The 17556-nt window shown below is 46.7% G+C and overlaps 1 protein-coding gene across 1 annotated transcript in view; it reads left to right on the top strand.

Moving 5' to 3' along the window:
- The window catches only part of LOC149348090 (uncharacterized), a 292673-nt gene that overhangs the window by 191591 nt on the left and 83526 nt on the right, over positions 1 to 17556 (top strand). The window contains exons 55-63 of the mRNA XM_089541683.1: positions 4220 to 4315; positions 6193 to 6288; positions 6938 to 7033; positions 7596 to 7691; positions 7941 to 8036; positions 10473 to 10568; positions 11056 to 11151; positions 13181 to 13276; positions 14455 to 14550. Of these exons, the coding sequence (XP_089397809.1) occupies positions 4220 to 4315; positions 6193 to 6288; positions 6938 to 7033; positions 7596 to 7691; positions 7941 to 8036; positions 10473 to 10568; positions 11056 to 11151; positions 13181 to 13276; positions 14455 to 14550 (864 nt within the window). The remainder of the gene's footprint in view (positions 1 to 4219; positions 4316 to 6192; positions 6289 to 6937; positions 7034 to 7595; positions 7692 to 7940; positions 8037 to 10472; positions 10569 to 11055; positions 11152 to 13180; positions 13277 to 14454; positions 14551 to 17556) is intronic.

The raw sequence follows: 17556 nt of genomic DNA, 5'->3' as shown, positions 1-17556 counted from the left end.
AGTGTGGTGTGGTGTGGTGAACACTAGACCCATTTCAAGATTTTGACTAGTACCATCTACAACCAATGTATTATGCCCGTAAATGTTTCATGCTTACTCTACTCTCGGTTACGGGAGAGGCAGAGATTCTTTTAAGCCCGCCGCTTGTCGACGCGATCTCGCCTCTTATCCGCCGCGGTGGCTCAGTGGTTAGAGCGCTCGACGACTCAGCAGCCCGGCTGCGGCGACCACGCTTCAATAGAGGCGATACGCAAAAGGCGTCGTTTCTGAGGAAATAGGTTTCTGAGGAAAGGAAATGGCTTCGGGCTGCACGGGCACCGTTGTGACGCACGCAACTTCCGCAGGGAAGAGAGTGGCAAGGCGACTCGCAGCAAGAAAACAGGATTCCAACTCCACAACGGAGACGTTTATTCACTCCGTACCGATTGCTGCGAGCACACCAGCATGTTCCCATAACACTTTAACTGCATGCTAAACGTATTGGTGTGGCCATGCATTTAGGTCGACCGTTTCAAGAGCAGTATGCTTACTCATGCTTTCGTACTTGCCTCGTATTTCGTTCCATGTACCGCAGCAATCCATATTTTATGAAACACGTTTATGAAATGTTTATGAAACACGTGACCATGAAATGTGGCACATTCCATCAGTGCGCGCCAACTACGGCACTCAGTCATTACGCGTGAGATTGCCGTTCCTCCTAAACATTCGTAATCTATGAAAAAAAAGTCAGTAATCTAAAAAGAAACGTAGAAGAAAGTCTACGTCTTTTCCCACACGTCTCACAATTTTTACCAAGGTGTCACTTTCTCTTGTTTTTCCTAACGTTTTATTGTTGGCTTTGTTATCCTGTATTCACCAGTGCTTCCCTGCTGTCGTCGTCTGCTTGCTTTACTCAGCTATTATCCATGTATCTACCTTGTATCATTACCGAGAATGTTTTTATTAGTATATTGGGAATGGTTTGTCCACAATTATTAATAACACAATTGTTCATTTAGTTTTCAGTCATGACTCTTTATGTTCTGAATTACAAATTTGCAACTGACGATGCCAATTATCATTTATACATGTCCGCACGCGCATCAATTGTTAAAGGGCAGAGACCCCGTCAAGCTGTCTTTTTCAGCTTTTTATCTGTGCTCCAGACCTCTGTAAAGATGTCGAATGAAGATGTTGCTGATAATGATGATACAGGTCGGCAGTTTTAAAGCCCGGTGGGAAACGTTGCTAGTTGAACAACCGGTGGCAGAGCTCTCGACACGCGTCCGTCGCACGCAGCGCTCCAATACACAGCTGCTTCTTTTCCTTTGGCTCTTAATGCTTGCGCGGACAGCGCAGTCGTGCCCAGATGACTTCTTGTGCTTCCAGGAAGATGACACGGACATATTTAAGCACTCTGAGAGGTTAAAAACCTCGCTTGTTGCCCATGGCGCAAAGGCACTTCGTAGCGTTTTGGCGGCCCGGTGGTAGACGGCGCCGGTTGCCTGGGTTTGAGAGTACTCGCGAGCCGGTCCCGGTGAGAGAGCATCGTATTCTAGAGTCACTGGAAAAAATTTCAGAGTACCGCATTTCTTTTCACCGCGCCGCCGACGCGTTCATTGGCCCAACCGTACCACGTGATCTTGGGGTGCTTATACCTTCCAAGCGCCGGTCGGGCCGGCTGAGAAGAGCGCAGGTTCCCGATGTTTCTCGTGTTGCAACTGTCGCTCTCGTATTTAATACTGAAGAAATCATGCCTGGCTGCTGCGCCTTCGGATGCAGCAACCGAACCGAGTCCGGAGAGACTTTTTTTCTCGATTCTGACCGGGAAAAATGACCGAGAGCGTCATTCTGCGTGGTTGCACAGAATCGGCCGGGAGAACTTCAAGCCTTCAATGAACACACGCTTGTGCAAGATGAGTGCACCTTGCTTGTGCTTTTTGGTGCTGTTTTAGAAGGTATGTAAGCGCAGTGCACGCGGTGTTAGCGATAGGATGCTAAGAAAATAGGAGTTCACAGCAAGACCGTCGCGCATGTCGCGCAGGGATCGTTCGCGGCTTGCCCGCTTGACGCGGGTACACGTGTACGCGCTTGTTACTCAACACACGCGGCTCTTCCGACTATTCCGTGCTTGTGGCACGCGAAGGCACATTTGTCGCGCGACAATTCCGCGTCCTGACGCGCACCAAGCACTCGCACGATCTTTCCGCGCCTCGAGTCATCCGACCCATGGCACTTGTTTTTCGCGGACCGTGACGATCGCAGTCAATAAAAGCATGGTCGGGCATGTCTTACGTCCACATAACGGCCGCTTTCTGTGCAGTTGTGTTGGGACTGGTCGAAAACTATGAATGGGTCAAATGTTAGCAATCCTTGAAGCTGCGTGTTTGTGGCCACTTGCGTGTTTACATCCCAAATGAGCTATTTTAAGTGTCACTGCGTAAACTTAGAAACCTTTATAACGTATTCTTTTTCTTCGCCTCTTTATTTGGGTGTTTCAGCTTATTATTACAGCTATCTTCCATGTTTTTCTTGTTCCACATATTTGAAACAGGGCTTCACTCGAAAAAGCCCTGGGAGCCTCCTTGGGCAGCCCAGCATTCGGGTGACCAACATCACTCTTCTAACTGTACAACAAACATATGCAGGACCACTTTTGTGCTGAAGACATCGAGAAGCCTAGAGTGGATGGGGAGAAGAAGTTAATGTCAAGTAGTTACGTCCTGCTTGAACGAGACGGCGGCCCCATGGCGGTCCACGATGCTCACTGCCCAAAAGCACGAGTTTGTCTCTTTCCTGCTCGGAGCGGCGAAATGTTTCCTTCGTGGCTTGCTCCGCGGAAGGGGAAAAAAAGGCGTGCACAAGCTCCCGATAGCAGCGCTAAGATGCTGCTCACAATCATATCACAGTTTCTGCAGTAAACGCAACCGCGGAGAAAAACAACCGCCGGCTGCATTTCTTCGCACAAAATTATATTTTTTTCTCTTCTAAGTAACCATTGTCTCCGAGCACGAAGTATTTGCGCTTCAGTGAACATTGAACCCGATATGTCACCGAATATCAAGCTCTTCCAACACGGCGACCTTCCTGCGACGCAGTCGGCTTGGAAGGTAAATGGCAGTGGCCGCTCAGTGTTGCCAGTCAAATTCCGACCTTTGCGGTACTCTGAAATTTTTTCCAGTGACTCTATCGTATTCTGGTCTATAACGCCACCTCTCGGCTGAGAACGCGCTCCCGCTGCAGACGCGGCTGCTCGGTTACTTTTGGCAAAGACGGTACACCAGCTGAAAGGAAGGGGGTGCTGGGGGTATATCTGCTGCTGCAGTAGCCGCTTCGGCAGACGTGGTTGCTGCGACGCGCCTATTGTTTCAATTTTCTTTAGCGTCTTCCAACTCCCTTTTGTCAGCATGCGTGTGTCATAGTGTTCCATTTGGAGATAGCCATTTCTGAACTTTTTTTCATTATTTGGACGGACGGACAAAAGTTTTATTTTTTTTTATTTCAAGATACCCCTAAAGGCTCTCTTCACGAGGGTATTACATAGGGGGTGGTGAAATTTGAACATGAATATACAGAAGGAACATCTAACATGAGTAACAGATGAAAAAAAAAACAAGAAAAGAGCAATAACTGGTAAACAGCAAGTATCCAAATGTGGCGGAAAAAGAGGGGAGAAAATGCAGCCGTTTCATTCCTGCATTACGAGAAACCAAAAAAAAAATGCCGGCGACCATACTGTATCCTCTCTGTGCATGCTGTCCAGTCGCTTTCCTAAAAAAATTAATCAGCGCGACTTCAGGAGATACTGACTTACTGTGTACTGTCAAATGTGGACCCTCAAATCGTTTCGAGCAGTGCAGCTTCATTGTCGTCGTGTGAACAGCTTGTCATGAATCTCCTAGGAACAGATCCATCGGAAATCGGACGGTATTTAGAAATCCTGCCCTTTTGTCGAAAACCACTGCTGTTTCAGAAGACTAAAATAGCTTCTTTTAGACGACGTCAGAGACTAGAAGCGAATTATCTGTACATCAGTCGTGTCTGAGAAGAAGGGTGCTGTAGGCGTCGCGCTATAAAGACACCTTACAATGTTCTAAAAGGGAACGAGAGCCGAAACCACTACCGATATTGTCGGTAAGCTATTGGCTCAGTCTGTGGAAGCACAACAAGACAGATTGCATATTGTTGTACATCCTTGGGAACGATTTGTTTTCTCAACTGCAGTTTCTTCTAACAGATCCAAAGCGTCACAAATGTAACAAAGAAGAGCAAGAAGTCTGCAAAGAAATGGGAAAGGACTGCGACTTCAGTGCCAATGCTCCTCTTTGCACTAGTAAGTGCTCCTCTGCATTCATTTGGGAAGCACGTAGAAATAAGGGAAACTTTTGTTTAGACCCGCGTCATTTGCGCCTACCGCTATGTATGACAGCTGCTTTACGAGATTTTACTCATATACATGCAAACAGCCACCGTTTATCCCCAAGAAACTCTTCGTACAGCTTGGTACAGCTCTTGGAAATAATTTCCCGCTGTGGAGAAATGCCAAAGATGTCCAGACACAGCTAGACACAAAACTGCTGAAGACTGCGCGAGCAGTTCATGGCACGCAAGCTGGTGCAGGGCGAATAATACGGCGCTCGCCTGGTTGATATAAGTGGTCTGAAAACGTGGTAGCAATAAGCGATCACTTCTCGAGAGTAATCTTCGACTTTCAACCAGCGGTGCCATCATGCCGAGCTACATTTTGAGGTACCCAAAGTTCTAATTGCCTTTGCTTGGCTGTTTTGTACGGGTGCGGGCGTAAGTGAACGGAGCACGATTTTTCCGAATCCCCATCCGACATGAAGAAGCACTGTTTGTGCATGAAAAACAGCAATAGGCCCACCACCCCAGCATGCACATACCGAGGCTGCCAGTTTCGATTAGGCAACGCGTGAAAAGTGTTTGAAGGCCATAGCGTGCTCCGTGTATTTTTTCCGCACGTCTTCATCCCTGCCTTTCCGTCCTTCTCTCTCTCTCTCTTCATCGACACTTTCTGCTCCACTGTGCAGAGTGTCGAATCTACTCTTTGTTAAACTTGGTATACAATGTCGTTATTCAGGCTAGTGGCTGTCTTGGGGAGTAGCTGGTGAACACAGCTAGAAAGCTGTGTCTTCAAAGTTATGTGGCATATATGATTGGAATCTTTATCGGCTACGTTCGAAGACCGTCGTATTTTGACGGCAGACTTTCTTTCCCACCCCCTCCTTTCTCCGACTGAAGTTTTTTATTTATTTATTTATATTTATTCATATTTATTTATTTATTTATAGTTTTAATTGGTTTAGGAAAAGCATGGAGCACACAACCGTTAGGCTGTAACTACAGGAGAAAAAAATTCAGGGGGGCACTTTGTTGACCTAAAGTGCAGTGAGGTGAAAGCTTTAATCGCGGTGTTGCTGCTTGTGTCACTGATGTGTTTTTACGATAAGCTTCGCCTCTAAGAGTGAAACGCCACAGCGTCTTGCAACGCTGCCAGGGAGTCCACAGAGCGCCATCGCCCGGTCGGCTGTACGCCTTGCTCGTCGGTAAATTGGCTTTTGAGGAAAGGAAATGTATGCCTCGCATACCTCAGTGGACACCTGAACCTCGCTGTAATGGGAAGGGAGGAAGATGGGAGTAAACGAAGACACCGTATTCACTAGACGCGCCTTTGTTCATTCCAAACCATCGAGCTGGGATGGCGGAATACAATAAAGAAAAAAAATGGCATGGCGGAATGGTTAGCATGCTCGTCTCGCACTCCGGAGACCGGGGTTCGATTCCCGAACTCGTTCAATTTTCTACTCGGTTTTATTTATTTATCTGGTCTGACTAGAAAGGTTAGTTAGGCTAATTGATTAATTGACTATTTAAATAAACTCAGTAGCACTTACTTGGAGCATCACCATACCATCCCTTTAATTGTTTGCATGGTTACTAGCCAAAGTACAATTGGCCCCGATTGAAATTCGCGCACTGTGACGTCACGACCGTTTCGACCAATTGAAAAGCGTGACATTTCTGTCGACTACTACTGCTTACAACGATGAGGCATTAAAGGCTTCCACCTTAAAATAATGTTGAACCAACCTTACTAAGTACTGACATCATTCATTGTTTTGCATTTATTTTCACAGCGCCAGAAATGCGATCACTTCTCACAGCTTCTGCTTACTTCCCTCTGTTTAGATGAGAAGCAAAACCGTTGCAATAAGCAAGAGCAAGAACGGTGCAAATCAATGGGAATGGCATGCGACTACAGCGCCAGGGGAGCTCTCTGCACTAGTGAGGATGCATTCTTGCTTACATTTTCGAATGCGCATTGCTCAGCTTGATCCAAGTGACGGTTTGGAGCGAGAAGTTTTGATGCACCTAAATTAAGTAGCTTTTCTGTAGTTCCACTGTAATTCGTTTACATTTCCCGTTTTCTTGAACTCCTTGTTTGTTTGCTTGTTATTATTTTGATTATTGGTTGCTCGTTAGTCCTATAGCAATAACCTGAAGTACCCGACAGTTTTTCGGCACGCAGAACTATAATAAAGCGAATGGCATGGAACAGCTCAAACCATCGGACAAATTAGGTTACAATACTGTTCAGTCGTTTCGTTCAAATCTGAATGATTACGTTTCCTGAACATAGCGGTAGACCAGCTAAGGTGGACCTATGCTTCAAAAGTCTTTTGCAGATGTAACTCTGCACAGCACTAGGCTTATTTTCTCTAGGAAATTCAAGTACCAACAGAAAAATTTTGAACAGCGCGTGTTGACAACTGCCATGGCTGTTGAAAAGGGAAATTATTTTGTAACTAAGTTTGTAAAAAAAAGATATTTATCGAAGAGATATTTTCTTGCGTGCATTTCCGAGCCGCCATATATTTCTGGGTGCCTTACGGTCTACATTTTGCGCGGTGTTTCTCTTTGCTGTTACTTTTAGGTCCAGACCGCAAAACCTGCAATGAAAAAGAGAAAGAAATCTGCAGATCGATGGGAATGGATTGCGATTTCTCCGCTCGGGCCCCTCTGTGCACGAGTGAGCATTTGATCACGTTATGACATCACGTTTCTTTTTACTACAGCTGTTCACCTTTGTACTCTTGCTTGTGCTTATATGTCCATAATGTCTTGTTTTTCAGTAGGCTATAATAAGCTTAAATAGAGCTTCGTTTTTTGATGTAGTGTTTCATGTATGTCGTATTTTATTGATATACTCATCGTACATTTATGATGCAAATTCTTGTCAAGCGCTTCTGTCTTTTTTGTTGAGTGTGTATGTATTTTCCTCTGTATAATGCTTACTTTTGTGCCTACTTTTCTTTGATTTTTTTTTGTTTTTGTTCTTATCAACGATACTATTTTGTAAAGGCCCGCCGGACTTTTGTAATTTGTATGTTTGTTTGTCATGTAGTGGGGGGCTGAGGCCCTGTCAGGCAACATTGTACCCTTAGCCTCAGCCCTTTCTTAGGCAAACGTCTAAGCAACAAAAAAAAAGAAAGAAAGAAGAAAAGTGAGATGGCAGTCATCACGCCGAGCACTTTTCTTAGCGAAAACAGGACATTTTCAGCTTTCACTTATTTTATGTTTATTTCTTTCAGACAAAAACCGCACGGATTGCGATGGAAAAGAGAAGAAAGCATGTAAGGAATTGGAAAAACAATGCGACTTCACCGCTGGAGCCCCACTCTGCCTGGGTGAGAATGCGTAATTGAATTTGATTTGATTGACATGGATGGGAACGGAGCTACAAAATAAGCGACGGTATTTGCTGTCATCTGTTCCTTGAAATCTTAAGCATGATTATCCTCACTGCTGTTATTACAGGCTCCCAAAGTGGTTTTACATAACACTGCAAAATGCGATTTATGGGCCCCAAAGAGGCACGTGAGCTTAAAATAAAGACATTGCAATTAAACGACAACATTTCTTCCTGCTTCGGACAGATGAAAGAGAGGAAAGCTGCAACGAAGAAGAGAAAGACAAGTGCGCGGACACGATGAAAGACTGCGACTTCTCAGCGGGAGCACCAGTGTGCGCTGGTGAGGAAATCTTTCGGCACTCGGAGAAATTGCGCTTTTCGCCGTCCAACCTCCATGCATCAAGGCACATGTGTAAATTCATATATGCACTCAGAAACAAATAATCCCCTGCGGTGCCAACCCTGTGAGCAAAGTAGGTACCAGGTCTGCAAACATCAAGCAGTGAAACAGGCACAGCCACAGGTTTTAGATGGGAAATCATTGGAAACTCAAACATTGTATACCTCCTAGAATGCAGTCGGTGCAGTATGCAGTACACTCGACTCACGATTCAATTCGCTTTCATAACCACCGCGCTTATGACCTATTCCTACCGAAACTTTCCTTAACACACATCAAAGAGAAAAGATCCCCATTTCGCTCAGTTAAGAGAACGGGATGGGTTTAACAACGTACAGGGAGGAGAGCGACTCGAGTCGTACTTTATTTATGAGGTTGGACCCAACGGCGTAAACGAGAGCCTGGCTCCTACATCCGCCCCTTCCAACTGCTGCGGTCGTTCCTCGCCAGTCGAGTCGGTTTCAAGTTTCTCTACATCCGTTTGCATTCCTCTCTTTCCCCTTCGAAGTGTCATCCCTCTCCACACGACTTTGCTTTCACAAACACGCTGGTGTTGCCTTTTTTTTCGTGTACGTATGTCTTCGTGCACAATGCACGTGTGTTTAGGTTTCTTCAATGTGCCACTCGGTGCACCTTGACTAATCGCGTCGAAGAAGTTCGAGATGACGGCAGTCTTCCGCTCTTTACACTTGCACTTCAACGCGATAGGTTTAAAGGCCTCGTTCGCCCGATAATCCGTGGTCGGCGATGTGGGCGTCGGCGTCCTGAGCGAATCATCCCGAGCAAGACTCTGGCAGGCGGGGTTTGGAGACCAACCTAAGAGGCAGGTAGGCCACCTTGGTCACGTGACCCTGCAGCGTCATCACAACGTGCTCACCGTGGCAGGTGGCAGATAGATTAATGATTGGTCGCTCTGCAAAAGCAACCCGGGCCGCACAAGGCCCACCCCTGGGAGCACCAGACAACGCAGGGCAGTGGCACATCACTTAACCGCTGCAAATCTGAGGCAAGAAGGTTATGACCTAAGAAAATAAAGTAGAGAATGACTTTCTGCATACATGGGAATTAACCCAATACGCTATCGCGTCATACACTTAAGGCGTAGCTTAAGAGTAGCCTCCAATTTTATTTTGCTTATTTCTTTATTGTTTTCGTCTGCATCACGCGAGTGCATGTGTCTCAAATTCTCAGCTATTCTGTGGAACCGCCACCGTCTGCTTCTGTGCCCTTTACACGCCTCCGCAGCGTTGTGGCGGGGAACGGAGTCTAAATAAACGTTCCGCAGCTTCTGCGCAGAGCTCCACTGGTTGAAATCGGCGACGTGCGCAAACTGGTCATGCCAGTCTGCAACGCCTTCAAAAAAGGCGCCATGGATGGTGGCCGGCACAGGTGGCTGAAGCCTTACGGGAGACGCGCTAGCCTTAGCCATGAGGAAATATATAGGAGAAATTTTATACTATATGCAGAACTTTTCGTTCGGGTTTCCATTCCCTTGTATCGGAAAGGGTACAAAGATTAACTTAATACTGCTATTGCCGGAAACCTTTACGAAGTTTCTCCGTGCTCAATGCCACCAGCACGTGGCTTTGTGCACTTGCCTCTGCGTTGTTATAGATTGTCGTAAGTGCTTTCTGCGCCTTAAGTCGAAATTTCTTCGTCAGCTTTAAATAAAGCGCGGCCGAGAATCCCGGCAATTGTTGTTTGCCGTCCGCCAGCCAGGCTTCTTGTTACTGTCGTCGCCGAGCTACTTTCCATTTGCGGACGCAATTTGGGCAAGTAGACAATTTTAGAGAGATATCAGCCAGCCTTGTTTTAACAACCAGACTGACTGGCACTATCTTCACACGTGCCGCTATAACATACTATGGTTCTTGGGCTCTGACATGCTAGCACAGTACACAGTATAATAGTAGGATTGGCCAGAGTATGATAGACTGCCACGTCTAGACAACACACAATGAAATTTGGACTAGCAAGCCCACTTTAGCGGTTTTCAGAAAGCATCACTGGTTTTAGAGTAGGAGCAGAGGCAAAATAAATATAAAGCAAGGCCTAGGTGGCACACGGCGGCAGACCGCTTGAAAGGGGATGCTCGTACCGCCTGCCTATGCATGGGTCACTGCGGACGTCGTAGACAAAGATGGATGACTGGTGAGAGCCCATAGTTTCAGGGGTCGCGCCTATTCGTCACTATGTGGCCTGACGACTACTTTTGCTATGGGCTTCGCAGTTTTCCGGAAGCACAGTAGCTTAGTTTTTGAGCCTACCTAAGATGTGCAGTCTTTGTTTTTGTGCTCGATTTCTGTAGCGCTGTTCCATTTCTCTACCTAAAAATATCATGGCTTATTGCTGAATATTTTGCTTGTTTTCTTGTAGATAAAAACCGAACAACCTGTAGCAAAAGAGAAAACGAGGCCTGCAAGGACATGGGGAAAAAATGCGATTTTAGTGCCGGCGCTGCTCTTTGCACTGGTAAGTATGGACATTTGCAACGTTACTTGTAACACGGTTTGTATACTGATCTATCAAGAACAATCGTGTTGTCATCCCCTCATGAAAGCAGTTTCTTTCTTACGCAAATTTGTTCCGCACACTTCTGAAGAATAGAACGATCATCTTAATGAAATTGTATCTAGTACTGGTATTAATAACTTTCGCAAAGTTTTCGCTTTCGTTGCAAGAACACTGGCAGTTTTGTTGTGCACTAATGAATGTATTGTCTTAAGTAGCCTTGTATGTATAGGATTAATTGTCTAGTATTCCTTTTTTAACATTGTTTTCTGAATGTTTATTTCTGGTCACGCCTCTCTGCAATGCCTGAACGGCCCTGCAGGGGAAAAATAAATAAAGAAATAAAGGAAGGCTGGATTTTTTCTGCCATTAAATGTGAAAAGGTTCCTATTAAAGGAATCCGTGCCAGCAGTTTTTTGAGGTGCTTTTCTGTGAATATTTTCTACAGAACCGGAGCGCCAAACCTGTAACGAAAAGGAGATGGCCGCGTGCGCCGAAATGGGAAAAGATTGCGACTTTGTGGCTGGTGCTCCTCTGTGCTTTGGTGAGAAATTGTTCTCCACCTAATTACCCTAAGGAAGGCAACTAATACTACTGACTGATGTAGAGAATTAGCGCGAAAAACAGGTGAAACGCAGCAAGATTGTTCATTTAGCGTGATTCCATACGTTAACGTTTTAGCGCTACTTCTATAGATGTCATGAACCAACTATCCCAACTTGACGCCTAACTCAGCGACTGCGCTTTCAGGACATCAGCACTGCAGGCGCTGTTTGCTACATAAAATGCTATGCTATGCTGATCTTTATACGGCAGGAAAACAAGCATTTATTGGCAAGAAAACTGGACTTAAATGGCAGCTGCACCACTTTTTGAGAATTCTGCAATGTTCAAGGATTCAAATATATATACACTGTAGGTAAACCATGGCAAATGTTTTTTTGTACTAGCTTTTAGAATAGTCACGTAATCGACGATTGAATTTTGCGCTTCTCCTTAAAGCACCAGAGGAGTGCGGGGAAGTTTAGCGTGACGTCACGGAAGGTATGATTTCAAGTTAACGCTGCTGTCAGCCACACTCTGCGGTGCCTTGTTGGATGCTGCCAAACAACGTTCGGATGGCTTTGTCTTCAGTGGCATTGGTTTTTTTCCTCAAAGCCGGCGTTCATGCATTGGAAAAGTACCGATACCTTCGATGACGTCATCATGCGTCCACTCACTTGGCGTTGTGCGCTGCGGAGAAGCCTGAAGGCCGTCGAGATTTTAATCGGCGATTACGTCACCATTTCAAATCCTAGCCCAAAAGGACTTGGCATGCTTTACCTGCAAGTTACACACAATCGACCCTTTTAAGCTCATTGATTTCTAGAACATATGCAGTTGCCCTTTAAATATCGTCACTCCGGTCGATTGAAACTCGTGGCGTCCTTACCGAAAAGTACAGGTTGCCGCATTTTTGAAGTAAATGGTATGATATGGTAGGCTCGCTGATCCACGCTTAAAACTCAAGTGGAGAAATAGGTCGGGAGATGGCGACACCTTAAATTCGTATTTCTGTCTTTGCTAGCTTACGGTGAGAGCGGTCTATGGAACGCGGTTTGTCCTCAGAGTGCCCCCAGTGTAGTGCAACAAGCTGCCGCAAAATGAAAAAGAAAGTTCGTTGCAACCGCAAATGGCGTGTCAAAGGGTTAACACAAGTCAATTTTACGGCTCCTTCAGGCTGTGTTGATGTTTTTCCGCCACGAAAAGACGTAGTTACTGCCAGGAAAAGTGTATTCGGAAGCATTCCCGCCTCTCGATTCACACTGGTGATGACAATACCGGAAAAGACTCCGTGATCGCTTTTGGACGAAAATGATGTTTTAGCCAAGGCTGATGCACCTGTGGTTAAAAAAATTGGGCGCACTGCTATTTGATGCTTTCTGCGAAAGTAATGGCCTCTGTCGTTAGAATCTGCCCACACAATTTTTCCTTGGTGTCCCTTTAACGATGCACAAAAACACTTTCGTGAATTTGGAGTATTCTTTGTTTCCTTAAACTTTTTTCACACATCAGGGTGTCGCAACTCTTCCAGGGCTGTCGTTCTGTTTTTTTTTTCAACCTTATTCAGGGTCCCGGGAAACGCGCGGCACTGATTTCATCTTCCAGCGTCCAATATTAGTTATTTTGTTAGGGCTGTAATTATCTTAACGTACCATTGTAATGTGTCTTTATCTACGAAGTTTACATCCGCTTCATCGTATTATGAAAAAAAAAGGTTGATCCACATATTTAACTAAGCATTTACAGAAACGGCCATCTTTTGATGTATCCACCTTTAAAGCCACGCTCTCAGACTGCACACTCCTCACAAGCAACAGGCCAGCCGCTTCTAAAATGCAGCGGGATTAACGTCAGCATAAAAGTGTTCCTCCTTTGGAGTCATTTCCAGCGCTTTCAGCAATGTGGACATTCGACGGAATTGTGATCATAAGTGGGAATGGCCGCAACTGCCAAGGGGTCACCGCAACGGGAATTAAAAGGGAGGAGGAGAGGTCAGGTCAGAGCAGAATATATCTTTTTTCTCTTGACAGGTGAAAACCGCACCAAGTGCAACGCTCGCGAGGAGGAAAGATGCAGCAAACTGAAGAAAGGTTGCCAGCTCGCCGGAGGGGAGGGTCTTTGCATCGGTGAGTGCGTTACGATGATAATGATAACAACTTTATTTTCCACCAGATAAGGAAGCCCCCTACTCCCCGTCCCCGGCCCGCAGGCCTGGGTGACGGGGGCCGGGACATCCGCGATTAGAAGCAGGCGAAGTAGTAGTAGTAGTAGTAGTAGAAAACTTTTATTGAGATCTTTTAAGAGATTCGCGGATTCGAAGCCTCCGTCGTCTTTCGTGGCGCCGGCGACTTGAGGCTTCTCTTCAGCAAGGTTGGGCCCCTAGTCCAGGGCTCCGCTGAGTCGCGCTGCATCAGTAGCGTGCCGCACTAAGGCCCTTTGGGCCGCGAGCTCGCTGCTGGTGAGCCGGCTCTCCCATTGCTCCGCACTCGGGAATTCGTGTGCAGGCGAAGAGGTCTTGATTCCTCTGCGGCTTCTTCCGCCAGGCGGATGGCTTGTTGCTGCAAAGCAGGAGCCTCGCTCCGCAGCAGTGCTTCCCAGGTTTCTCTACAATTTATGTTTTCGTTAGCCCCTGGGGAGCTAGCCCATTCCCAGATTATGTGGTCGAGGGTCCCTCTCGCCCCACAGTGCTTGCACTTATCGCTTTCTTTGTTATCTCTATGAACATGATATGCCCAGACTGGGTTTACGAAGTTCCCAGCTTGGAGGCGTCGCGATGCGATTGCCTCCCTATTGTTTAGACTTTCATCCGGTGGTGGCACCGGTCTCCTCTGTAACCTATAGTTTTCAACAATTTCCGTATAATTTTGCAGACGCTCGTCCATGTTCCGGCAGTCGGGCGGCTCCACAGCTACCCGGAAGCAGAGAGCTCGGGCTAACTCGTGGGTCGCGTCGTTGCCAGGAAATAGCTGTTTACTGGTCAGAATCCTTGCCGCTACCGGCGAGATCCTACCCTTTACAAAATTATAGATGGCCGTTTTGCTATCGCTAATTATAAAATTGGCTTCCGTTCCAACGCAAGCGAGCGCTATCGCAACTTCTTCAGCTGTTTCCGCGTTACGGCTTCTAATGGTGGCTGCCGATACGGGGGCAGTGCGTTACGACTGGCAGACTACGTGTTCCGTGGAGGGAACTCGGTGCGCATTAGAGCTGAACCTGGAACACACTGCGTTGAAATAAGCTCCCTTTATATAGGAACCCAAGTGCAAACTCCTCATCTATAGTTGTCCTCTTCTTTTCCCCGAAGGTCCGCCGAGAATGAATTGTAACTTAGAGGAAAGCCAGCCATGCAAAGATATGGGCAAAGAATGCGAGCTCGTACACGGCTCTCCGTTGTGCGTAGGTAAGAGGCTGTTCCGTTGTTTTCTTTTTTTCACATGTTTGTTTGGCTTTGATAGCAAGGGAAAACAATAAAATGACCCCTTCACTGGATCATGATTAGGCTGTTCGTAGGTGTTAACAAGGACAGCTCTGAATAAAGTGATATTCCTGGAAGACTGAACGCAAAGACATGCGCAACTGCAAACTAAGATGACGAGCATAACAATGACAGTACAGAGGTCATTGATTTTATTACCGCACTGCGTCACTGATACTTCTTCCAGGTGCCGACGTGGTCGGGAACTCGTATAAGCTACCTGTCTACATATTGGGGCATTATATTTGTATCTGGAGCACTTGTTTATCAATGTCCAAAAAGCTGCACACTAGCGGTTGCTTTAATTTCTCAATTCTTTTGGAGCCTGACCTTCTATCTGTTCTCGCTCCGATCGGTGAGACTCAATACCGCCTCTAGAGTTTGTGTGCGGTATTTCTGCGCGTTACTATCACATTGTATTTCATCACTGCGGCATCCTGTCAGGCTTGTATCTTGGAAGAAAATAAAAAAGTAATCCATACAACGCATACTGAAAATACACTCATAGTGGATATGAGTGGCTCAGCGGTTATGGTGCTCGGCTGCTGACCCGAAAGACGCGGGTTCGATCCCGGCCGCGGCGGCTGGAATTTCTTTGGAGGAGAAATTCTAGAGGCCCGTGTACTGTGCGATGTCAGTGCACGTTAAAGAACCCCAGGTGGTCGAAATTTCCGGAGCCCTCTACTACGGCGTCTCTCATAGCCTTAGTCGCTTTGGGACGTTAAACCCCATAGACCATAGACCATAGACCGATTTTTTCAGATTTCGCATTGTTTATAGAGTCGCCGACAGCTTAATCGAACAGCCCTAAACATTTGTGAAATCGGAAAAAAAAATACTTTTGTGCGAAAAACAGGCTTAAAAAGACTGGAGGGGGCACTTGATCACCACCTTAAGGATATGACGCGATGGCGATAAGGGGTTAACGAATATATATGCTGATATGGTAATTCTCGACTTTGCATTCATAGATGCATGCGAGTTCTCATACCACTCCTGGCCCAGTGGTTCAGCGGTTAAGATATGCGCCACTGGCCTGCGATGGCAGGTGCTGCCATCGCAGCACCAGGTTGCTATTCCCGTGCAACCTCTCACGGCCGATCTTTAACTGCCACCTGCCACGGCGGCCAGTTTGCTCGCAATCCGTCGGGGAGGCTGTCATGGCGCCGCAACGTCATGTCACCTATGTGTCCCACATAGATTGCCGGGGCGGCCGATCACTCCGGCCGCTCCGGCCGCGAGGCTTCAAACTGCCTCCGAAGCCGGACAGTCCTTTCCAACATAGTGGTGCTAACGCACTCGCGTTATTCTGCAACCTTCGCCGACGCCCGCGTTGCTCTTGTAGGCTGTAATATTGGAGGGTCCCTGAGCCATGATAGTGCTTTCGTCATGACCGCACCGCCTCACGTCACAATACCAGGCAGTGCGACGCGACCTCTGGTCATGAGCAGTCGGTTTGTATGCGTGACAACGCTCGCGTATGCCGTGAGATGTGACTCGCGGGAAGAAGCGCGTGCCTCAGAATCCACCTGTCCGCCCATCTCGATGGCATCGCGGCAATCTCCCCCACACCGCGGGTGGCGTCGTCCAAGCCGCGGCGAAGGCTGCAGTTGTTCCGTTTCCAACGCGATTGCACGCATGTTGTAGGTCATCTCGATGGCTGCGAAGAGCAAGCGTGCCAAGAATGAAGAACAAATTGCCAAGTCTGCCCAAACCAATACGTCCAACTGACTCCGTTTGAATGCAAGATGGAATCCTCCTTGACAGCGATGCCCGCTCGCGACTGTTTCGTGCCGGAACAACCAACCTACGCGCGAACAACAACCTCCACAGTAATAATGGATTCAGTTCTCAAAATCGATATTTTGGACCCACACAGTGCGAAACATTCGTACTGAATACGCACACATTTCTATCAAGCGCGAGGCGGTTCCTGAACGATGTCCTAAATATCGCGCAAGTCAATGTTTTTGATCCGAAAAATCGATCGGCTGCTATATACTCTACACTTCCAGAGAGCACTCAAATTTATATGATGTCCAACGACTTATGACGACTCTCTATGGCTTGTGCGGCGAAAATACGCTTTCTTCTCTAATCAAAGGCGCCTTGGAAGCAAATGGAAGCTGGTTCCATGTTCAATTTCTCAGCGTCGGTAATCGTCAAGAGCTGCAGATTTCGTTCCGAGCGAAACTGCTCGGGAAACCAACACCCAGGCAGAGCGTGCTCATCGGCATTGCCAGCCCGCTGTTTGCTCGACAGTGCCATGCGAGAAGGGAGGTGCGCAATCTATGCGCTATCTCACTACTGATTGCAGCTGAACAAAAAGTAGCTAAGTGATAAGTTCTGCTGGGGAAAAACCAGCGCTGAGACGAGGGACAAAGAAAGAAGAAGACAAAAAAACCGGCGCTGATTATCAACTTAAAGTTTACTAGAAACAACACGCAATATAGACTCCATCGACAACCAAGAGCGCATGGCAACACCAAAAGCCATAGTGATACATCAATCACCTGGATCAAGATACTTTAGTTCACAGTCATGAACTGTCACAGAGGTGTTGCTCATGCACGAGTCACTGTTCATATGGATATGAAACGCTTCACTGATTTCCCGTGTTAGTTTATCTTTGTGCTTGTACAGGATCCTAGTTTCATTAAAAATGGGGGTACATGATTTTTTAGAAGAATCGGGTTGGTTATTCTGGGGACAGTTCCTGTAATGCAAGGCCAAATGTGACAACGGAGCGCCTTTCAAAGAAGTGTGAAATCATGTACCCCCATTTTTAATGAAACTAGGATCCTGTACAAGCACAAAGTAAACTAACAAGGGAAATCAGTGGAGCGTTTCATACCCACAAAAACAGTGACTCGTGCATGAGCACCCCCTCTGTAACAGTTCATGACTGTGAACTAAAGTATCTTGATCCAG

Source organism: Amblyomma mixtum, chromosome 4 (assembly GCF_055824585.1).
Source record: "Amblyomma mixtum isolate Tamu chromosome 4, ASM5582458v1, whole genome shotgun sequence".
Classification (NCBI taxonomy): Eukaryota; Metazoa; Arthropoda; class Arachnida; order Ixodida; family Ixodidae; genus Amblyomma; species Amblyomma mixtum.
The sequence above is the reverse complement of the archived record's forward strand: the minus strand, read 5'-3'. Positions and strand labels throughout refer to the sequence as shown.